Below are 22578 nucleotides of genomic sequence, written 5' to 3' on the forward strand. Positions count from 1 at the left end.
AAGATGAATTCCCTCTCTATATTCCAGAGCTGATGATCGATGCTACTACTGGTTATGAGGTAATGTCTTTCATGGACGGTTCATCAGGCTATAACCAAATTTTTATGGCACCAAAAGATGAAGAGCTTACTGCATTCCACACCCCAAAGGATATTTATTGCTACAAGGTAATGCCTTTTGGCTTGAAGAATGCTGGTGCTACTTACCAAAGGGCTATGCAGAATATTTTTGACCACCTTCTCCACAAGAATGTCGAATGCCAAAGTAGATGCAATCTTGAAAATGCACGAGCCTCGGGATATTCACAAATTGAAAAGTCTGCAGGGAAAGTTAGCATACCTTAGGATATTCATCTCAAACCTAGCTGGGAGGTGCCAACTATTCAGTCGCCTTATGAAGAAAGGTGTCCCTTTCAAATGGGACCAAGCGTGTAGTAATTCCTTTGAGAGCATTAAATCCTACTTGATGAAGCTTCCAGTTTTGGCAGCCCTTATACTTGGAAAGTCATTGATACTATACATTTCAGCATAAGAAATGTTTGTCGGAGCGTTATTGGCACAAGAAAATAGCGAAGGGGAAGAAAACTCCCTTTACTACTTGAGCAGTATGATGACACCAAACGAGCTAAATTATTCGCCAATTGAAAAGTTGTGTTTGGCGCTAGTCTTCCCAATTCAAAAGTTGAAGCACTACTTTCAAGCTCATGTTATCCATCTTGTTTCTAAGGCAAATCCCATCAAGTTCGTGATGTCAAAACCTATTCTTAGTGATCGACTAGTGAGACGGTACCTCCAATTTCAACAATTCGAGATTTTGTACATCCCTCAAAAGGCTATAAAAGGACAAGCATTGGAAGACTTCTTGGCAGATCACCCTATACCTGATGATTGGGAGCTAACTGATGAACTACCTGACGAGGACGCAATGGTCATTGAAGTTCAACCTCCATGGAAGATGTACTTTGATGGTGCTGCACATCGCGGAGGAGCTGGTGCTATTGTAGTATTTGTCACTTCTCAAGGTGAAGTTCTGCCCTACTCTTTTATGTTGACGCAACTCTGCTCTAACAACGTTGCTGAGGATCAAGCACTAATACTTAGGCTTGAAGTGGTTGTCGAAATGAAGCGGATGCAATTGCAAGTCTTTGGTGACTCTCAGTTGGTGATCAACCAACTTTTAGGTAGTTACGAGGTTAAGAAACCTGAACTACGCCCATATCGTGATTATGCTAAAACATTAATGGGATGGGTTGGTGATATGACTATTCAACATGTGCCAAGGAAAGAAAATAAGAAGGTTGATGCTTTAGCTGCCCTAGCTTCATCGTTAACCATGCCTGATCTTTAACCATATCTGATCAATCGTTAACCATGCCTAATCTATGCAACTTGTTAAAGAAAGTCGTCTCCAAATCCAAACGAGATTGGCATGACCGTATGGAAGAAGCTCTATGGGCATATAGGACGACTCGACGCATGCCAACACAAGCGACTCCTTATTCACTCGTTTATGGAGACAAAGTCATCTTGTCACTCGAGCATCAAATACCCTCATTACGACTGGCTATTCAAGAAGGGATCACTGATGAAGAAAATACTCGACTTCGATTAGCGGAGTTGGAGGCTCTTGATGAGAAAAGGTTGGAAGCTCAACAGAGTCTTGAATGTTATCAAGCTCGATTGTCTCGCGCCTTCAATAAAAGACCCATTATTACTTCCCATAAACCTATAGGGAAGTTCACTTCAAAATGGGGTGGGCCATATATCGTGCAAGAAGCTTATTCAAGTGGGGCTTACAAGCTGGTTGATGCAGATGGCATGAGAATCGGCCCTATCAATGGAACGTTTTTGAAGAAGTACTATCCTTGAAGTTCGAACTCTCCTTGACGCATGAGCCTAAACTGCATGTTCCTACACTCCTGTCCCGCATAAGTCTAAACTGTGTACGGCCCACCAAATAAAAAAAATAAAAGTGTCCACTAGGTTGAAAACCTCGAAAGAGGCGGCCTAGGAAAAAGTTAGGATATATTTTTTTTAAAAAGAGTCTGTTAGGTTGAAAACCTCAAAAGACGTGGTCTAGGCAAACGTTAGGACATAAAAAAAATAAGAAAATAAAATGATAAAAATAAAAAATCACCCATTCTGAACTACGGTATGACTTGATCCTCTTCATCGAGGTACGTAGGTAGCTTAGAGTTTCATTCTGAGTTCAGTCGCATGAGTTCAAAACATACATAGTGCCCCAATCATTGTTCGAATGAAGTACGATGGAATGTAATCCATTCAATCATCACTTGAAAATCGAGCTGAGATACCATTCTTCTGTTAAACTTTGGATCCCATTTGATTCAAAGGGGGCAAGCAGCTATGGTAAATTGGTGTTTTCAATGAAATGATGACAGTCTTTTATGAGGCTACAAAGTATTTGCATTGAATTCTGGCGATTCGCTATGTCTTCATGTTCGCATAACTTTCAAGTTTGTTGGTCTTCTTATCCGCTCACTGCCCTAAAAAAAAGAAAGGGAAGAAAAGAGAGGCGCCTAAAGGGAACACAAATATAAGAAGAAAGATTCCTGGGCACAACGTTTCAAATTCAGTGAGACTTGAACCCAAGATATTTGTGAGAATGGAGCTCTTGAATTTTGATTGATAGCAAGGAAAACGTCTTATGATCCCGAGGCTTCCATACCAAAACATAAAAGTTTTGGTGAAGTCGCGCTAATTCAGAATTATCGGTATATTAAAATCTGATATTGATTTCGAAATACTATCTGAAACTATCCTTAAGGTATTAAATCCTAAATTTTGGAAATATTTTAGATTTTTAAGTCTTGTTTTTATTAAATCAAACGGTTCATGATTTTGACATTCTTACATCAAGATATAAAAGTTTTGGTGAAATCACGAATGTTTGAAATCGTCATCGTGTCGGAATTTTAAGTTGATTTAAAAATATTATATGAAACTATACTTAAAGTATTAAATCCCACATTTTGGAAATGTTTTAGATTTTGAAGTGTAGTTTCCATGAAATCAAACGGTTCATAATTTCGACGTTTCTACACCAAGATACGAATATTTTAATGAGACTGCGCAAATCTGAAATTGCGAACGTGGTGCAATATAAAGTTGGTTTTGAAATGTAGTCTCGGACAATTCTAAAGGTGCTCTTTTTATAAGTTTTTCATTGCGGACTTTTAAATTTGTTCGTCTTGAACTTTTAAAGGCATTTGAAGTGTTAAAGGTTTTCGTTGCGAACTTTTAAAGGTGTTCGTCTAGAACTTTTTAAAGACTTTCGAAATTTTAAAAGTTTTCGTTGCGAACTTTTAAAGGTGTTCGTCTCGAACTTTTAATGGCATTCGGATTTTTTAAGGTTTTCGTTCTGAACTTTTAAAAGGCGTATGTTTAGAACTTTTAAAAGTGCTTGTGAAGGTGTTCGTGACGAACCTTAAAGAGTCTCTACTACCGACTTTTAAAAATTTCTACCATGAATTTTTAAAAGTCTTCATCGCGTGCTTTTAAAGGTCTCAACCGTAAACTTTTAAAGGTCTTCACTATGGACTTTTAGAGATCTTGACCACGAGTTTTTAAGGGTCTTCACCAAAAAATTTAAAGGTCTTCATCGCGAACTTTTATGGGTATTCGCCACAAATTTTAAAGGTCTTCATCGCAAACTTTTAAAGGTCTCAACCGCAAACTTTTAAAGGTCTTCACTATGGACTTTTAGAGATCTTGACCATAAGCTTTAAAGGATCTTCGCCACAAATTTTAAAGGTTTTCATCGCGAACTTTTATGGGTCTTCGCCACAAATTTTAAATGTCTTCATTGTGAACTTTTATTGGTTTCCGCCACAAATTTTAAAGGTCTTCACCGTGAACCTTTACAGGTCTTGACCACGAGCTTGTAAGGATCTTTACACGAACTTTTATGGGTTTCTACCACAAATTTTAAAGGTCTTCACTGTGAACTTTTAAAGATCTTGACCTTCAAAAAAAAGAAAGAAAGAAAAAGACAACAAAAGAAGAAAAGCACAAGAAAAGAAGAAGAAATTACCTTTGCGTTAATGCTTCCGAGTCCACAAAAATAGATTCAAAGTGGTTTCCAAATGCCAAAAGTGATGCTAAAAGAATTAAGAGCCTACGATTTATATAGATGGTGAAAGAGATCATCAAAAGACTTATTCATATATGTGGGATAAATGCAATAGCCGGACTCGGAGGGATTCGATTTTTAGAGGCGGTGGAAAGTTTTCCCAACCCATTTGGAGTTGGTCAAACTATTATCCAAGTAATATCTTCCATAGCTTTTAACTTCTAGTAGGATTTGTAAGAGTCCTAGTATAATACCAAAGAAATGTCCTGTGTGTATTGGGAGGCTTATCTTTGTCAATATTACACAATTGATCAAAGAAAGCTAACACTAAGATTCAAAAAAACTTGCCATTGATATGGTCGATTCTCATGCCATCTGCATCAACGAGCTTGTAAGCCCCACTTGAGTGAGCTTCTTGTACGACATATGGCCCATTCCATTTTTAAGTGAACTTCCCTACAGGTTTATGGGAAGTAATTATGGGTCTTCGTACAACAAGGACTTGATCTCCTACTTGAAAGGATCTTGAGCAAACTCTTTTATTGAAGGTACGAGACAATCGAGCTTGATAGCATTCAAGACTCTATTGAGCTTCCAACCTCTTCTCATCAAGAGCCTCCAACTCTGCTAATCGAAGTCAAATATTTTCTTCATCAGTGATCCCTTCTTGGATAGCTAATCATAATGAAGGTATTTGACGCTCGATTGGTAAGACGACTTCGACTCCATAAACGAGTGCATAAGGGGTCACTTGTGTTGGCGTGCAGTGAGTTGTCCTATATGCCCACATAGTTTCTTCCATACGGTCATGCCAAACTCGTTTGAATTTGGAGACAACATTTTTTAATAAGTTGCATAGAGCCTTGTTGAATGCCTCAGCTAGACCATTGGCGCCAGCACTGTAGATAGAGGAGTTATATTGCTTGAAGCGAAAGAGATCACAAATATTATTCATCAATCTATTGTCGAATGGCTTGCCATTATCCGTTATTATGTAACAAGGAATGCCAAAGCGATATATTATGTTTACTCGGATAAATCTTACAACGTTTTCCTTCTTTACATACTTAAGAGCTACAACTTCAGCCCATTTTGAGAAGTAGCCAGTTGCATCCAAGATGTATAGGTGCCCACTAGAGGACTTTGACAGTGGTCCAACAACATCCAATCCCCAAGCGTCAAACGGCCAGGATGCCACAGTCGGGTGTAATACTTCAGGAGGTTGATGAATAAAATTCGCATGGAATTGGCAAGCGTTGCATATTCGAGCATAGTCCAAGCAATATTTTACCATCATTGGCCAATAATATCTCAGCCTTTTTATATAGAAATGGAGCTTTGGTCCATACTGGTGTGACCCACATACGCCAGAATGTGCCTCTTGCAAAGCTTGGAGTGCTTCTTCTTCCCCTAAGTATCGCTAAAGTACTCCCGCAAATGATCTTTTGTATAGAGTATCTTTGTAGTAAAGGAAGCAGGGTGCACGACGGCGAATTTTAGTCATTTTCCTCGGATTTTCCGGAAGTATCACATAGCTTAAGTAGTCGATAATGGGTTGTCTCCATTCTTCTTTTCCAGCTTCAAAAATAGCGACAAGTTTCTTGAGTTCATTTCCTTCACCTTCAACCTCATTTGGCGGCGGTACTACCCATTTTTGGCAGACAGTAGCTTGCGCTTGATCAAGAAGGGTTAACGATGGAGCTAAGGCAGCTAAAGCATCAGCCTTCTTGTTTTCTTTCCTTGGCACATGTAGAATAGTCATGTCACCGACCCACCCCATTAATGTTTTAGCGTAATCATGATATGGGCGTAGTTCAGGCTTCTTGATCTCGTAACTACCTAAAAGCTGATTGACCACTAACTGGGAGTCACCAAAGACTTGCAATTGCAATTACTTCATATCAACGACCATTTCAAGCCCAAGTATTAATGCTTGATACTCATCAACATTGTTGGAACAGAGTTGTGTCAAGGTAAAGGAGTAGAGCAAGACTTCTACTTGGGAAGTGACAAATACTACGCCAGCACCATCTCCTCCGCGATGTGCAGCACCGTCAAAGTACATCTTCCATGAAGGCTGAACTTCAATGACCATTGCGTCCTCATCAGGTAGTTCGTCAGTTAGCTCCCAATCATCAAGTATAGGGTGATCTGCCAAAAAGTCCGCTAACGCTTGTCCTTTTATAGCCTTTTTAGGGATGTACACGATTTCAAATTGTTGAAACTGGAGGTACCACCTTGCTAGTCGATCACTAAGGACAGGTTTTAATATCACGAACTTGAGGGATTTGCTCTAGAAACCAAACGAACGACATGTGCTTGAAAGTAGTACTTTAACTTTTGGATTGAGAAGACTAGCGCCAAACATAACTTTTTAATTGGCAAATAATTTAGCTCATTTGGTGTCATCATCCTACTCAAGTAGTAAAGGGAGTTTTCTTTCCCTTCACTATTTTCTTGGGACAACAGCGCTCCAACAAACCTTTCTTGTGCTGAAATATATAGTATCAACGACTTTCCAAGTATAGGGGCTGCCAAAGTTGAAGGCTTCATCAAGTATTCTTTAATGCTCAAAGGCATTGCTACACGCTTGGTCCCATTAGAAAGGGACACCTTTCTTCATAAGGCGACTGAATGGTTAGCACCTCCCAGCTAGGTTTGAGATGAATCTCCTATGGTACACTAATTTTCCTTGCAGATTTTTCAATTCGTGAATATCCCGAGGCTCAAGCATTTTCAAAATGGCATCCACTTTGGCTTGATCAATTTCGATCCCTCTATGTCGGATAATGAAACCAAGGAACTTTCCAGAAGTAATCCAAAGGCACATTTCAATGGATTCATCCGAAGTTGGTACCTCTAGAGCAACTCAAACACCATTCTCAAGTCTTTCAAGTGGTCACTCTTCTATCTTGATTTTACCACCAAGTCGTTTACATAGAATTCGACATTCTTGTGGATAAAATCATCAAAAATATTTTGCATAGCCTTTTAGTAAGTAGCACCAGTGTTTTCCAAGCCAAAAGGCATTACCTTGTAGCAATAGATGCCTTTGGGGGTACGGAATGCAGTAATCTCTTCATCGTTTGGCGCCGAGCGAATTTAGTTATAGCCCGATGAACCGTCCATAAATGACATTGCCTCGTACCTAGTAGTAGCATCGATCATCAACTTTGGAATAGGAAGCGGGAATTCATCTTTGGGACACACATTGTTGAGATCCCTGAAGTCGACGCACACTCGAATTTGGCCATTCTTCTTCCTTACAGGGACAATAGTTGAAACCCACGTTGGGTATTTAACTTCCCGAATAAATCTAGCTTCAATGAGTTTGTTAACTTCGATTTCAATCAGGGGAACCAAGTTTGGCCTAAAGCGCCTTTGAACTTGCTTAATAGAACGAGCGCCATTCTTGACAGCAAGGTGATGGACTGCTAATTTAGGGTCGGGCATTTCTTTATAACTCCAAGAAACGACATCCCTAAACTCCTTGAGTAACTCAATATAAGTGTTTTCTTCATCAACTTCTAGTAAAGCACTTAGGTAGGTGGGTCTTGGTTCTTCATCAGTGCCAAGGTTAACTTTATTTAAGGCATCAATCGTTACCTTCACCCCTTCGTCAAGTTCCGGCGGAGCATCTTTTGCATCTTCATCTTCTTGAGGGTCCCCATCGTTGAAGGATATGTGATAACATGGGAAAATATCCTCCAATTCTGCATTATCCTCCATTGAAGATGGAACACCATTCTCGCCTTGTAGAGTAACATGATACGAAGAACCCACACTTTATTCATCTTCGTCACCATCCTTAGTGTAGATGACAACATATGGCTTTACTTCAGTACTTCTTTACATGCAACCATAAGTTTTGTGTGTCGCCTCATTCTAGAAGGAACCAAACTTTGGAAATCCTTAGAGATCTTCTGGATTTTGGGCGAAGCGGGTGTTCTTATGCTTTGAAAATTTCTCTGGAACTTGTTCACCTTCTTTAATGGACCCAATCTCTCAAATACGAAAGCCCTCACAATTGATTTTCCAAGTCGATCAAAGACAGAACACTTATTAGAAGCGGCAGATTCATCTTCTACAGTGATATAATTGTTGCTCGCCCTTCTTATGGAGATGCGCACTGGTGACGGTTTCTTGTATCCCAAACCTTCACGTGGTTGCCTTGTCGCATCTTCTGATGGGAGCTTCCCTAACTTTGATGGCTCATTGGGATTGTATCCAGCTTTTGCAAATAGCATGTAAGCATTAGGATCAAAACCTTCATCTGTTCGCTTTGAAGGGAGTGCCACATTCTGCCAACGATTTTGGGCTACAAACCCTGCAAGTGGCTTTGAGGACAACTTTAGTGCCTCAATTCGTTTTACCGGAAGCGTTAACTCCTTTAGCATGTTAGTTTGGAGATTATATGATTCACCTTCATCTTTCTTCTTTTTAGGGACGTATTGGAGCGGAGGAGTTACGTTCTTGCCGTGAGACACAATGTTCCCTTTATGAGACTTATTTGGGTTAGGGTGTACCTTCTCAGCAACAGCTTTGGTTTTGTCAGCAACCACCTTAGCTCTCTTAGCCATGGACTCATCATCCTTGCCATTCATGACATCATCAACTTTTAGCTCCTTCACAATGTGGTTCTTCAAGTAGAACTTTGCATCGGCGAAGTGTGACTCAGCCTCGGTGAATGGCTCGTCATCAGCAATTATTTTCTTCTCGACTTCACCTTCGTAGTATTTTAAACATTGATGGTAGGTAGATGGAACCACTTTATTCTTATGTATCCAAGGCCTTCCAAGCAACATGTTGTATGAAGTCTTTGCATCGATCACATGCATCCATGCACTTGATTGCATATCTTCAATGATGATTTCCAGTCTGATCGCGCCTATGGCTCTTTGCCCCCCTTGGTTGAATCCTTGGATCATCACACGACTTTCTGAGAGTTCATTCATGGGAATACGAAGTTCTTTCATAGTGCAAATTGGAATGTTCACTGAGCATCCTCCATCAACCAAAATTCGATTTACCCTTTCATCACGCATATAGCCAACCGGGTAAAATGGGCGGTTATGAAGAGTGTCATATAGCAGCAGATCGTCATTTGTGAATGTGACTTTTTCCTCACAAGCATTAATTTCTTGAGGAGTGGAATCGATGAGCTTTTCAGAAGATGTTGCCAATGGTAGGTCGTCACTATTTTCTTTCCCTTCGTCAGCATGGCAACAAGAGGCATCGATACCCCCATGGAAAATCTTCATGCAGAGCCAACTTGGTAAAAACGCCTCCAAGGTCACTGGATTTCGTGGCTTTTGGGAGTGGTGCACCTCAACTTTTGCTTTCTTTAAGTACTTAACCGGATTCCATCTCCTTGGTCTTTTTACCGTCATTTTCCTTGTTGGTTGTTCTACTGATTCCTTTTGTGGGCTCCTTCTGTGGTGTCTACGACGAGTCACCAACATCCAACCTTCATCATCATCAGGTTGGTTAATTTCAGCTTTGTCGTTCTCTAGTAATTCTTCATCTTTACTTTCTTTAAAACCACATAATTCATCCGGACTGAATGAGCCAAAGGTGATAGATACTTGGTTTGCGCTTTCTTTCTCATGTTCAAGCACGATCTTCTTTTCGCGAGCCAAGTCTATAACTTTATCCTTGAAGACAAAGCACTTCTCTAGAGGGTTGCTTACAAGTCGATGGTATTTGCAGTAATTTGGGTCCTTTGTTTTCCGATCTTTATTTGGTCGCTTCATCTCCGGAAGCTCAATGAGATTTAACTCGAGGTTTTCTTCGAAAAATAGCTGGCACATCAGAATCAAGAAATGGGTACTCTTTCTCTTGCATTTCTTTTAGAGACAACTTTCCACTTGGCTTATCTTGAAAAGAAATGGATTTCATACTCTGCTTCTTGCTCACCTTCGCCGTGAACTTTATAGGTGATGTGTTGACATTCATAGCTTCCTTGCTTTCAGGCTTGGATACGAACTTGCGCCGCTTCCTGACCTTTTAATTGTCGTTCCCCTTGCGAGGTTCATAGATGGGCAGGCTTTCATTTCCAGCAGAGGCCATGCTCAATTCCATGTCATGGGCACTAGTTGCAAGTTCTTCAAATGTGCTAGGCTTGATACCTTGCAAGATATAGCGCAATCCCCAATGCATGCCTTGGATTCACATCTCTATGCTTGAAGCTTCACTAAGCTTGTCTTTGCAGTTGAGGCTTGCATTCCTCCAACGATTGATAAAGTCGATAACTGGTTCACCCTTTCGTTGACGAGTATTTGTAAGTTCTATCATACTCACAGTACGGCTCGTGCTATAAAAGCTATTGAGGAATTCTTGCTCTAGTTGATCCCAACTATCAACTGATCCAACCTCGAGGTCCATATACCAATCAAAAGCATTTCCTTTTAATGAGCGGAGAAAATGCTTGACGAGGCAATCTCCATAAGTCCCAGCATTGTTGCATGTCTCAACGAAGTGCGCCACATGTTGCTTTGGATTTCCTTTGCCATCAAACTGTTGAAATTCTGGAGGTTGATAGCTAGCAAGAATCTTCAACATATCGATTCTTGAAGTGTACGGCTTTGCATAGGTAAAGGAGGACCTAGAGGCGACTTCATATTTTTTTTATAGTCCCTTCAATGAACTACTTTAGTTGATTAATTGGAATCATCCCTTTCGAAGAGATTGGAATTTTCTTAGTGGATGCAACTTGTCGTGGGGGAGGATCAATCTCTTAAACCTCTGGGAGTTTTCCAGTGCATGGGTGGATTCTTCTTCCATCAAGATTCCCACCCTATCTGTTAGCTTGTCAATTCTAGCATCTTGATTTTGCATGCACTTGGTCAAGCTGTCGATTACTTCTGTCAAGTTTGCCAAATGCTCCTCCACAGATGAAGTGTTTGTCACCATGGCTGGCATGATTGTCATGGACGACGGAGAATAGCATGGATTGTCACAAAGATTGATCTTCGATTGTCTCACGCTATGTGGTGTAAGTGGGGAGGATCCATCACTTGAAGTATCATCATCTTCCTTCACAACAGAGTACTTGGATCCGGAGAGGTCAAGCAAAGCAAGAGTTTTCTTGATCTTTTCAACAACATCGCTTTCTCCTTCAAGTGCATTTGTGAAAGATCTTTCTCCTTTTGAGGATGAAGATCCGAAAACAGGGGTTGATACGGACGACACTTGGGGTGCTTGTTGTCCTAACGAGCTTGGTTTTCTCCTCGTAACTGGTCCAAAGCTTCCAAAAGTAACATTCAGGATGCTTTCCACGTCAGCATAGAACCTGGAATTAGCAGCCTTGGTGGAAGTTGAAATAGAGTTAATTTTCTTTGAAGCCATTTCAATGTTCTTGAACTTTGGTGATTTGAAAAGTTGAGATGAGAGGTAGAGATTGTCCCACTGGGCGTGCCAGAATTTGTTTGCAATAAATTATTTGTGATACAAAATAAATTGCAACCACAATATAAATATGAAGAAACATAATTTTATTGGTAAAATGATGCAGGTACAATTTTGTTTGTTCTCTTGATTCTTCTCTCTAGATCATTCTCCGTAATTCGAGGGCTTAACCAGCGTATTCCTCGAACGTAGGGTGATGCGAACTTTCATAGGGTGTACATGAAAAGGAATAACATTCGTGGATCACTTCGGCGACTTTGAGAAAGACAATATTTGATGTCTTTGATCTCTTTGTGAATATTCCATGTATTTTTATGGAATTTCGAGATGCTTTCAAATGGAATATTTGGTCTCTTTTTATAGGTGTAGCTAGGATTTTGGGTAGAGTACCCTCCAAGCTAGGGTTTCAGGTAGAATAGCCTCCAAGTTAGGGTTTTAGATAGAGTAGCCTCCAAGTTAGGGTTTTAGATAGAGTAGCCTCCACGAAAACCTCGATGGACTCTACTTGTAGTATCTTAAATTTAAGATTTTGCCCAAATTTTATATGGATTTGATCCGATAAAATTTTAATGTCTACATAATGCACGAATTTCTTCATTACCTATATATAAAGATTTGTCCATATAGGGATAAATCAAGGCGCCTAAAATACCTAAATGCTAAGCATTCAACTGTGGGATAATGGGAATAGCCTAATAGGCCATAAGAGGCTAACTTATGAGAGCTTTTGCTATGCATTATTCAATATAAGAATGGATATATCATATTGTTTTTGTTATTCTTTTAATGCGTGTGAAGAAATATAACAAAATTTATACAAAATTAAAGATAAACATCATATAGTAATTAAAAAAATTGTTTGTTCCTTATTTATTCTTTATTAATTTAGCAAGTACTTAGTACTATATATTTACCTATCAGTTTGATGACAAATTCATCAAATATAATTTCCATGGTGTATTGGTAAAATTTGGCCTCGCCATATGGTGAAGTTCCTTTATTCCGAAGCATATGGTGCTCTCTTTCTTTTTGGAGCCTGAGGAAACTGTGTTAAAAACTGTTTCATGTCAACAGTACATACTTTATATTATATTGATATACTTTTAATTAACTTTCAAGTGTTCAATAGGTAAAGCGTTTAAATAAGATGTCCAAATGAAAAAACCGAACAAATTTAAGAGGTCGTCTATGTATTTGACCTCCAATGAACGAGTTTCAACTTCCAAATTCAAGTTTTGTTGTTTTAATTTTGTTTTTTAATTGATTTTCTTTATTAAAAAATATTATTTTGCTGGTATACATCACTTTTTCGTTATATGTTAGTATATAAATATGTTAACTAGATGAATCATATTACTCAAAACTCAAAAAAATAAAACTTAAGGGAAAGTATTGTAAAATTCTTGATATTTTTTGGACAAATAATAAAAACTAAATCGAAAAATATGGCAAATGTTCGTTGCATGAACAAGTCTTTAATTAAGTTGAGATAGTTGAAAAAAGATTATTAGATGAAACTGGTTATAAAAAATTAATTGATAACTTTACATTTCAAAAAGTTAGAATTTTGTTTTTCAAATATTAATGTACATGAATTGTATTTAAAAAAATGTAAAAGCCTCTTATTAATTTTTATTTTAATCCACCTCTTTGTTAAGCCACCGTCCACACTTGATGTTTTCATTTAATCATGAGAAAATGATATGTATTGTCACTTTAATTTAACTGTTAAATTATGGGAGAATTAAACATAAATACAATTCACACACATATATTGCAATTAAATGGTTTATACTTAACTTTGCAAAGCTATAGCCCAGAAATAATAAACTAAGATTCAATATCCAACTCCAAATCGGCTCTCGAAATTACTATTCAATTTTTTAAAATAATAATCAAGATTTTAATCTAATTTTCGAATTAGTAATTGTGACTAAAACACAAAATAATACACTATTATACATCATTATACAAAAACTGACTTCGTCTTTTTTCTTGCGTCATTTCTGAAAGTTAACTCAAATTTTGCTCAAATCTACTCCAAATCATTTTAATTTTAAATTTTGAACTCCTTTTGATATTTTTAATCAATCGGAATAACACCCAATGCAAACAACTAACAAACTCAAAAAAATCTATTTTCGAAAGTGATGCTTTAAATGGTCTTCAATGGTGAACTTCTATTTTTAAATTTTCTTACAATGCAACCACCTTTTGTCTGAAGAGACGGATTAGAAACAAAATAAAACAATAAATCCATGGAAAAATGAGGATTCTTATCTGCAAAAGGTCCCCCCTTGTCTCTAGAAATTTCAATTTCTCTCTACTTCTTGTGGTATGTTTGGGCGAAAGAAAGTAGAGAGAAGAAGAAAGACAACGATGACGTAAGAAAAGAGAGAAGAAATGAAAATAAAAGTGAAAACTGAATATAACCCTTAAAATAATTAATGTGGGCTAAAAGTTGAAAAACGTTTTTCATGTTATGTATAATCTGGACCAAATAGGGTAAGGATTTCCAATCTGGATCATTTTTGGTTAAGTTGTTGGGCCAAATGACAAAGGTAATAATTCTTCTGAAATTATTTAATTTAGTGTGGGCATCAAATGCGTGTAAGTATTTGCTTTTTTTCTTTCTTTATCTCTGTTTTCTTTCTCAAATCTTTATCATCTCTCCTATTCCAACCCAACAACGTATAGTCCCAAACCCCTAACTCTATCCCTAAAATCACAAATTGACTATGTGATGATCCAAAATGTCATCTTTAAATTTAATAATTAATTCTATTTTTAAGACCTCAAAAAGAACTATTTATCATTTCTCGACTTGCGTGCGCAATCCGTAAATTTTTTCGGAAAGTGTTTATGTAAAAAAAAATGGATTAAAATATGAATTACAGCTTTAAAACTCAACTAAATTGACTTTGGTCAATATTTTGAACAAACGGACTCGGATCAGTATTTTGAAAGTTTTGGTATGTCCGTATCGTAATTTGGGACTTGGACGTATGCCCGAAATCAAATTCCGTGGTCCCTAGCCCAAGATATGAAATTTTGATAAAAAATTAAAAGTTTAAGTTCAAATAGTGACCAGATGTCGAATTATGTGCAAATGACCCCGGAATAGAATTTTGATGATTCCAATAGCTCTGTATGGTGATTTTTGACTTAAGAGCGTGATCGAAATTTTATTTGGAAGTCCGTAGTGAAATTAGGCTTAAAATGGCTAAAACAAGAATTTAAGTTTGAAAGTTTGACCGGGGAGTTGACCTTTTGATACCAGAATCGGAATACAGTTTCAAAACTTTTCATAGCTCCATTATGGCATTTATGACTTGTGTGCAAAATTTGAGGTCAATCTGACTTGATTTGATAGGTTTCGACATCGAATGTAGAAGTTGGATATTTTAAGTTTTATTAAGGTTGAATTGGAGCATAATTCGTGGTTTTAGCGTCATTTTATGTGATTTGAGGTTTCAAATAAGTTTATATGATATTGTAGGACTTGTTGGTATATTTGGTTGAGGTCCCGAAAGCCTCGGGTGAGTTTCGGATGGTTAACGGTTCAAAAGTTGGACTTAAAACAGCTGCTGCAATTTCTCTTCTGCTATAAATTCTGGGTTGTGATCGAGCACATGATCGAGCTCCCTGATCGGACTCCCTGATCGAGCTCCCTTATCGGACTCTCTTATTGGATTCCCTGATCGAGCTCCCTGATCGGACTCCCTGATCGGACTCCCTGATCGAGCTCCCTTATCGGACTCCCTGATCGAGCTCCCTGATCGAGCTCCCTGATCGGACTCCCTGATCTAGTTCCCTGATCGGACACCCTGATCGGGCTCCCTGATCAGACTCCCTGATCGAGCTCCCTGATCGGACTCCATGATCAAGCTCCCTGATCGGACTCTATGATCAAGCTCCCTGATCGGACTTGACAAATCTGTAAGTTATAAAAACAGGGGCATTGTCTCATTTGCCATTTTTGACGAACTTGAGCTTGAGCAGAGGCGGCGTTTGACCGATTTTCATGGAAAGATATTGGGGTAAGTTATTCCAACTCGGATTTGGTCTATATACACAAATATATCTTTGTTTTCACCATTTAATTAGTGTTTGAGATTAAAATTTCGGAAAATTTTAGAAATCTCATAGAAACGAATCTTTGAGATTTCGGTATCGATTCAGAGTCGGATTTGAGTGAAACTGGTATGGTTGAACTCGTAATTGAATGGGTTATCGGATTTCATAACTTTTACCGGATTTCGAGATGAATTTTTAATTAATTTTAAGATTTTTATTGAAAAAGTAGTATTTTCTTATAGATTTGATTCCTATAAATTTTAGTGATTGTATCGAATTATTGTTGGTTAGATTCGAGCCAATCGAAGTTGGATAATCGAGGAAAAGGCCTACTAGTGGATTAAATTGGAGCCAGACGAGGTAAGTCTCTTGTCTAATCTTGTGAGGGGGAAATGTCACGACCTGAAATTTCCCACCGACGGGACCGTGATGGCGCCTAACATTTCACTTGCCAGACAAGCCAATGTTAGAGAATCATTAAACCAATTCCTTATTCTCATTCAGTAATTAACAATAATTAACTAAGATGAAATATATCATGTGCGAAATATCATAAAACTGTATTAATTACTACCACCCGGATCTAGAGTTACAATTCACGAGTATTCTAGAATTTACTACAAGTAATAGTAAATTCACCCGAAATCCATATTTTCTACCCTAACCCCTAATTCTACCATAAAAACTCTAGATTTTTGGTTGATAATTTAAGGAATGTAATGGGTAATTGAAATAAAATGGTTTAGAGTCACTTACCAACAGTTTGTGGAACAAAATGACTCTTGAAAATCGCCTCTACCCGTTTGATTCTTGAAAAATGTTGAAGAAATGGCTTAAACCTGTGTTTGATTCTGTTTTATGCACTGGGCGACAGTGTGCATCGCGTTCGCGAGGCTACTGTCGCGTTCGCGAAGGGCACAGGCTGCCAAGCCTTCGCATTCATCAGACCCAGCTCACGTTCACGATGGTTACGCTCCCTAGCCTTCGAGTTCGCGAGACGTTGCACGCGTTCGCGATGGTTACGCACCCCAAGCCTTCGCGTTCGTGAGATGTTGCTCGCGTTCGCGATGAAAGAACGACCAACCCTCCCTCAGGTCACCAAGTGCTTCGCATTCGCGATGAGCAGGTCGCGTTCACAAAGGGTAAATCCCCCATCACTTCGCGTTCGCGACCAGGCCTTCGCGTTCGCGAAGAAGGATTCTCAGCCTCACCGGATTACTCTTCGCGTTCGCGAGTGTACCTTCGCAAACGTGAAGAAGGACATGCCAGAACACAGAACTGCAGAAAAACCAGATTTCCAAAGTCCAAAACATCCCTTAGCCTATCCGAAACTCACCCGAGCCCTCGGGGCTCCAAACCAAACATGCACACAAGTCTAAAAATATTATATGAATTTGTTCGCGCGATCAAATCGCCAAAATAACACCTAGAACTCTAAATTTAGCACCAATTCAAATGAAATTCTCAAGAACACTTTAAAATCCATAACTTCTTAACTGGACGTCCGAATCACGTCAAATCAACTCCGTTTCTCACCAAATTTCACAGACATGTCTTAAATATCATAATAAACATTTACCGGGCTCCGGAACCAAAATACGGACCCGATACTAACAATGCCAAATATCAATCAATTCTTAAAAACAAATAATTTTCAAACTTTTAATTTTCATCAAAAATTCATAACTCAAGTTAGGGACCTCCAAATTCGATTCCGGGCATACGCCCAGGTCCCATAATTCGATACGGACCTACCGCTACCGTCAAAGCACGGATTCGGGACTGTTCACTAAAAATATTGACCGAAGTCAACTAAAATCAACTTTTTAGGCAAAAATTCTTATTTTTATTAGTTTTCAACATAAAAGCTTTCCGGAAACCTGCCCGGACTGCGCACGCAAATCGAGAAGGATACAAATGAGATTTTTAAGGCTTAATAGCGCCAATTCGAGTTCTAAAATATAATATAACCTTTTGGGTCATCAAATTCTCCACCTCTAAAATAACTGTTCGTCTTCTCCACTGCACTCGAACTGAAGGGTAACTCTTTGACCTCAACTAACGAACCTGCCGGTCTAGAATGGCCACCGGCTCATCCTCGTAAGTCAAATCCTTGATCAACTGGACATAGCTGAAATCTAACACGTGGGATGGGTCACCATGATATTTTCGGAGCATAGACACATGGAACACCAGATGAACTGAGGATAACCTTGGAGGCAACGCAAGTATATAAGCTGCCTCCCCTACTCTCTTGAGGATCTCAAATGGCCCGATATACCTAAGGCTCAACTTGCCCTTCTTCCCAAATCTCATAACACCCTTCATGGGCGATACCCAAAGCAATATTCTTTCTCCAACCATGAATGCAATATCACGAACTTTACGGTCAGCATAACTCTTTTGCCTAGACTGAGTTGTACGAAGTCGATCCTGTATAATCTTGACCTTGTCCAAGGCCTCCTGAACTAAATCTGTACCCAATAATCGAGCCTCTCCCGGCTCGAACAACCCAACTGGCGACCTACACCGTCTACCATATAATGCCTCATAGGGAGCCATCAGAATGCTCGACTGGTAGTTGCTATTGTAGGCAAACTCCGCTAATGGCAAAAACTGATCCCAAGAACCTCCAAAGTCAATAACACAGGCGCGTAGCATATCCTCCAAGATCGGAATAGTACGCTCGGACTTCCCATCTGTCTGAAGATGAAATGATGTGCTCAACTCAACCCACGTACCCAACTCACGTTGAACTGCCCTCCAAAAGTGTGAGGTAAACTACGTACCTCGATCAGAAATGATAGACACGGGCACACCGTGAAGACGGACGATCTTACGAATATAAATCTCTTCCAACCGCTCCGAGGAATAGGTAACTGCCATAGGAATGAAATGAGCTAACTTAGTCAGCCTGTCCACAATGACCCAAACTATATCTAACCTTCTCTGAGTCCGTGGGAGTCCAACAACAAAGTCCATAGTGATACGCTCCCACTTCCACTCGGGAATATCTAACCTCTAAAGTAAACCAACAGGTCTCTGATGCTTACACTTTACCTTTCAATTTAGGCACCAAGCTACATAGGCAACTATGTCCTTCTTCATTCGCCTCTACCAATAATGTTGTCTCAAGTCTTGATACATCTTGGCGGCGCCCGGATGAATAGAATACCGGGAACTGTGGGACTCCTCAAGGATTAACTCATGAAGTCCATCCACATTAGGCACACAAATATGACCCTGTGTCCTCAAAACTCTGTCATCTCCAATAGTAACCTGTTTGGCATCACTGTGCCGCACTGTGTCTCTAAGGACAAGTAAATGAGGATCGTCATCTTGCCGATATCTGATGCATTCAAATAAAGAAGACCGAGCAACTGTACAAGCTAGAACACGGCTAGGCTTAGAAACATCTAACCTCATGAACTGGTTGGCCAAGGCCTGAACATCCAATGCAAGCGGTCTCTCACCAACTGGAATATATGCAAGGCTACCCATACTGACTGACTTTCTACTTAAAGCATCGGCCACCACATTGGCCTTCCCGGGATGATACAATATAGTGATATCATAGTCTTTCAATAGCTCCAGCCCCCTCTTGTGCCTCAAATTGAGTTACTTCTGCTTGAAAAAATACTGCAAGCTCCGATGATCAGTGAATACCTCACATGGCACGCCGTAAAGATAGTGCCTCCAAATCTTCAGCGCGTGAACAATGGCTGCCAGCTCTAGATCATGAACATGGTAATTCTTCTTGTGAACCTTCAGCTTCCGTGACGCATATGCAATAACCTTGCCACCCTACATTAATACCGCACCCAGACCAATACGAGATGCGTCACAATATACTGTATAAGATCCTGAACCTGTGGGTAACACCAATACTGGTGCCGTAGTCAAAGCTGTCTAGAGCTTCTGAAAGCTCGCTTCACACTCGTCTGACCACCTGAACGGGGCACCCTTCTGGGTCAATCTGGTCAACGGGGCTGTTATAGATGAAAACCCATCCACATATCGACGGTAATAGCCTGCCAAACCCAGGAAACTATGGATCTCTATAGCTGATGTAGGTCTAGGCCAGTTCTCGACAGCCTCAATCTTCTTAGAATCCAACTGAATACCCTCTGCTGACACAACGTGACCCAAGAAAGCAACTGATCTCAACCAAAACTTGCATTTTGAGAACTTAGCATATAACGTCTTTCAGAGTCTTAAGAACGATCCGAAGATGTTGCTTATGCTCCTCTCGACTGTGGGAGTAGATCAATATATCATCAATAAACACAACCACAAAGAAATCCAAGTAGGGTTTGAACACCCGGTTCATCAAATCCATGAAGGCTGCTGGGGCATTTGTCAGCCCAAATGACATCACTAAAAACTCATAATGCCCATACCGAGTTCGAAAAGTTGTCTTAGGAACATCGGATGCCCTAATCCTCAAATGTTGGTAGCCAGATCTCAAATCAATCTTTGAAAACACCTTGGCACCCTGAAGCTGATCAAATAAATCATCAATCCTTGGCAATGGATATTTATTCTTGATGGTGACTTTGTTCAACTGCCAATAATCTATACACATCCTCATCGATCTATCTTTCTTCTTCACAAACAACACAGGTGCACCCCAGGGCGAGACACTAGGTCTAATGAAGCCCTTATTAAGAAAATCTTGCAACTGCTCCTTCAATTCTTTCAACTCTGGTGGGGCCATGCGATATGGCGGAATGGAAATAGGCTGAGTCACCGGAGCCAAATCAATGCAGAAATCAATATCCCTGTCAGGTGGCATCCCCGACAGGTCTGCAGGAAACACCTATGGAAACTCACGAACAACCGGAACACAATCTATGGAAGGAACCTCTGCACTAGAATCGCAGACATAAGCCAAATAAGCTAGACACCCTTTCTCGACCATATGTCGAGCCTTTACGTAAGAGATAATCCTGCTGGTAGAATGGCCGAGATTCCCTCTCCACTCTAATTGAGGCAACCCCTACAAGGATAAGGTCACCATCTTGGCGTGACAATCTAATATAGCATGATAAGGTGACAACCAATCCATACCCAGTATGACATCAAAATCAACCATGTAGAGAAGTAAAAGATCTACACGGGTCTCAAGACTCCCAATGGTGACCACACATGAACGATAAATACGATCTACAATAATAGTATCTCCCACTAGCGTGGACACATATGCAGGAGCACTCAAGGAATCACGGGGCACAACCAAATAGGAAGCAAAATAGGATGACACATAGGAGTAAGTAGATCCCGGATCAAATAGAACTGAAGCATCTCTACTGCAAACTGAAACAGTACCTGTGATAACAACATCAGATGACTCAGCCCCAGGCCTGGCTGGGAAAGCATAACACCAGGGCTGGGCCCCACTACCCTGAACTACGTCCCTGGGACGGCCTCTAGCTGGCTGGTCTTCGCCTCTAATGGCCTGACCTTCACCTCTAACTGTCTGGTCCCTACCTCTGGCTGCCTGACCCCTGCCTATGGCTGGCTGAGGAGGTGGTGCAGCAACTGGTGCTGGAACCATGGCACGAGAACTTTGATGATGTGAGCTGCCTGTTGCCCGAGTGCAAAATCTAGCAATGTGCCTCGGATCACCACAAGTATAACATAACCTCGGCTGCTGTGACTGCTGACCCTGTCGATCTGAATAACCACCCTGATAACTCTAGAGTGGAGGTGCACAAATAGGAGCTGGTGGTGCACTGTAGGCTAGCTGGTCGGAATAATGCATCTGAGGGCCACGACCACCTGATGCACCGTGGGATGCCCGAAGCGCTGAATGAAATGGCCTGGGAGGATGGCCTCTACCAAAAGTACTCCTGCCTCTAGATGAGGCCTGGGAGCAGCCGCCTGAAAAATACTCTCACTCCCAGTCTCCTTAACTATCTGCAATCTGATAGGCTGAGCAAGTCCATCAATAAACCTCCTCACCCTCTCTCTCTCGGAGGGAAGCAGAAGAATGGCATGACGGTCCAAATCCACAAAATGGGTTTCATACTGAGTAACAGTCATACTGCCCTACTGGAGACGCTCAAACTGATGGCGACGCTCCTCTCTCAATGTGATAGGCAGAAACTTCTCTATGAAGAGCTGAGAGAACTTGTCCCAAGTAAGAGAAGGCGACCCAACTGGTCTGGTCAACAAGTAATCTATCCACCATTTCTTGGTGGAACCAATCATCTGAAATGTAGCAAAATCGAACCCATTGGTCTCCACAATACCCATGTTCCGTAGAACCTCGTGACAGCTGTCAAGATACTCCTGGGGGTCCTCTGAAGAGGCGCCACTGAAGTGAACATGAAAGAGCTTGGTAAACCTGTCCAATCTCCATAAAGCCTCAGAAGACATAGCTGGCCCATCTCCGACCTGTGCCGCAATAACCGGCTGAATTATTCTGACTGGCTGAGCTGCTGGAGCCTGATACCGGGGAGCCATCTGCTCCGGAACAGGAGTGGTAGGAGTCTGGGCTCCTCCTCCAACCTGAGAGACTATTGGTGCCATGGGAAATGCGCCAGTCTGGGCCACACTCTCCATAAGGCCTACCAAACGGACCAAAGCGTCCTAAAGTACTGGGTAGCAATGAACCCCTCCGGAACTTGAGCTGGTCCGATAGGAACAGTTTGGGCTGGAACCTCCTCGCCAATCTCTATCTAAGGCTCCACTGTTGGGGCTGCTACTCGGGCCCTAGGCTGAGCCCTGCCTCGGTCTCTGGCACGACATCAGCCTCAACCTCTGCCCCGCGTAGGAGCTATCACCGGAGGTTCTGGCTGCTGCTCAGCTGAGGAAGCGGTACGCGTTCTCGCCATCTACGAGAAAATAAGAGTAGAGGAGTTCAATCAGTATTGCGAAAGCAAAAATTGCACGACAAGGAAGAATAGAAGTGAAACTTGTTCCTAAACTTCATAGCCTCTAGAAGATAAGAACAGACGTCTCCGAACCGATCCTCTAGACTCAACTAAGCTTGCTCGT

The 22578-nt window shown here is 40.6% G+C and overlaps 4 protein-coding genes across 4 annotated transcripts; 2 read left to right on the forward strand and 2 right to left on the reverse strand.

Annotated features, from left to right (window-relative positions):
- Positions 1–534: 534 nt before the first annotated feature.
- On the forward strand, positions 535–1347 carry LOC138891710 (uncharacterized). The gene has a single exon (XM_070175464.1). It carries the CDS (start codon positions 535–537, stop codon positions 1345–1347), a length of 813 nt encoding a protein of 270 aa, XP_070031565.1.
- A 23-nt stretch (positions 1348–1370) lies between these two features.
- Positions 1371–1868, forward strand: LOC138891717 (uncharacterized). The gene has a single exon (XM_070175473.1). It carries the CDS (start codon positions 1371–1373, stop codon positions 1866–1868), a length of 498 nt encoding a protein of 165 aa, XP_070031574.1.
- A 3644-nt stretch (positions 1869–5512) lies between these two features.
- LOC138891729 (uncharacterized) lies at positions 5513–6672 on the reverse strand. The gene is made up of 3 exons (XM_070175484.1): positions 6394–6672; positions 6092–6280; positions 5513–5953 (listed from the first exon to the last, which is right to left on the reverse strand). The coding sequence occupies exons 1-3, from the start codon at positions 6670–6672 to the stop codon at positions 5513–5515; spliced, it is 909 nt and encodes a 302-aa protein (XP_070031585.1).
- Positions 6673–10260: 3588 nt separating this feature from the next.
- LOC138891739 (uncharacterized) lies at positions 10261–10653 on the reverse strand. The gene has a single exon (XM_070175492.1). It carries the CDS (start codon positions 10651–10653, stop codon positions 10261–10263), a length of 393 nt encoding a protein of 130 aa, XP_070031593.1.
- Between the last annotated feature and the right edge of the window lie 11925 nt (positions 10654–22578).

The sequence above is a fragment of the Nicotiana tomentosiformis genome, chromosome 1, assembly GCF_000390325.3.
Source record: "Nicotiana tomentosiformis chromosome 1, ASM39032v3, whole genome shotgun sequence".
NCBI classification, from domain to species: Eukaryota; Viridiplantae; Streptophyta; class Magnoliopsida; order Solanales; family Solanaceae; genus Nicotiana; species Nicotiana tomentosiformis.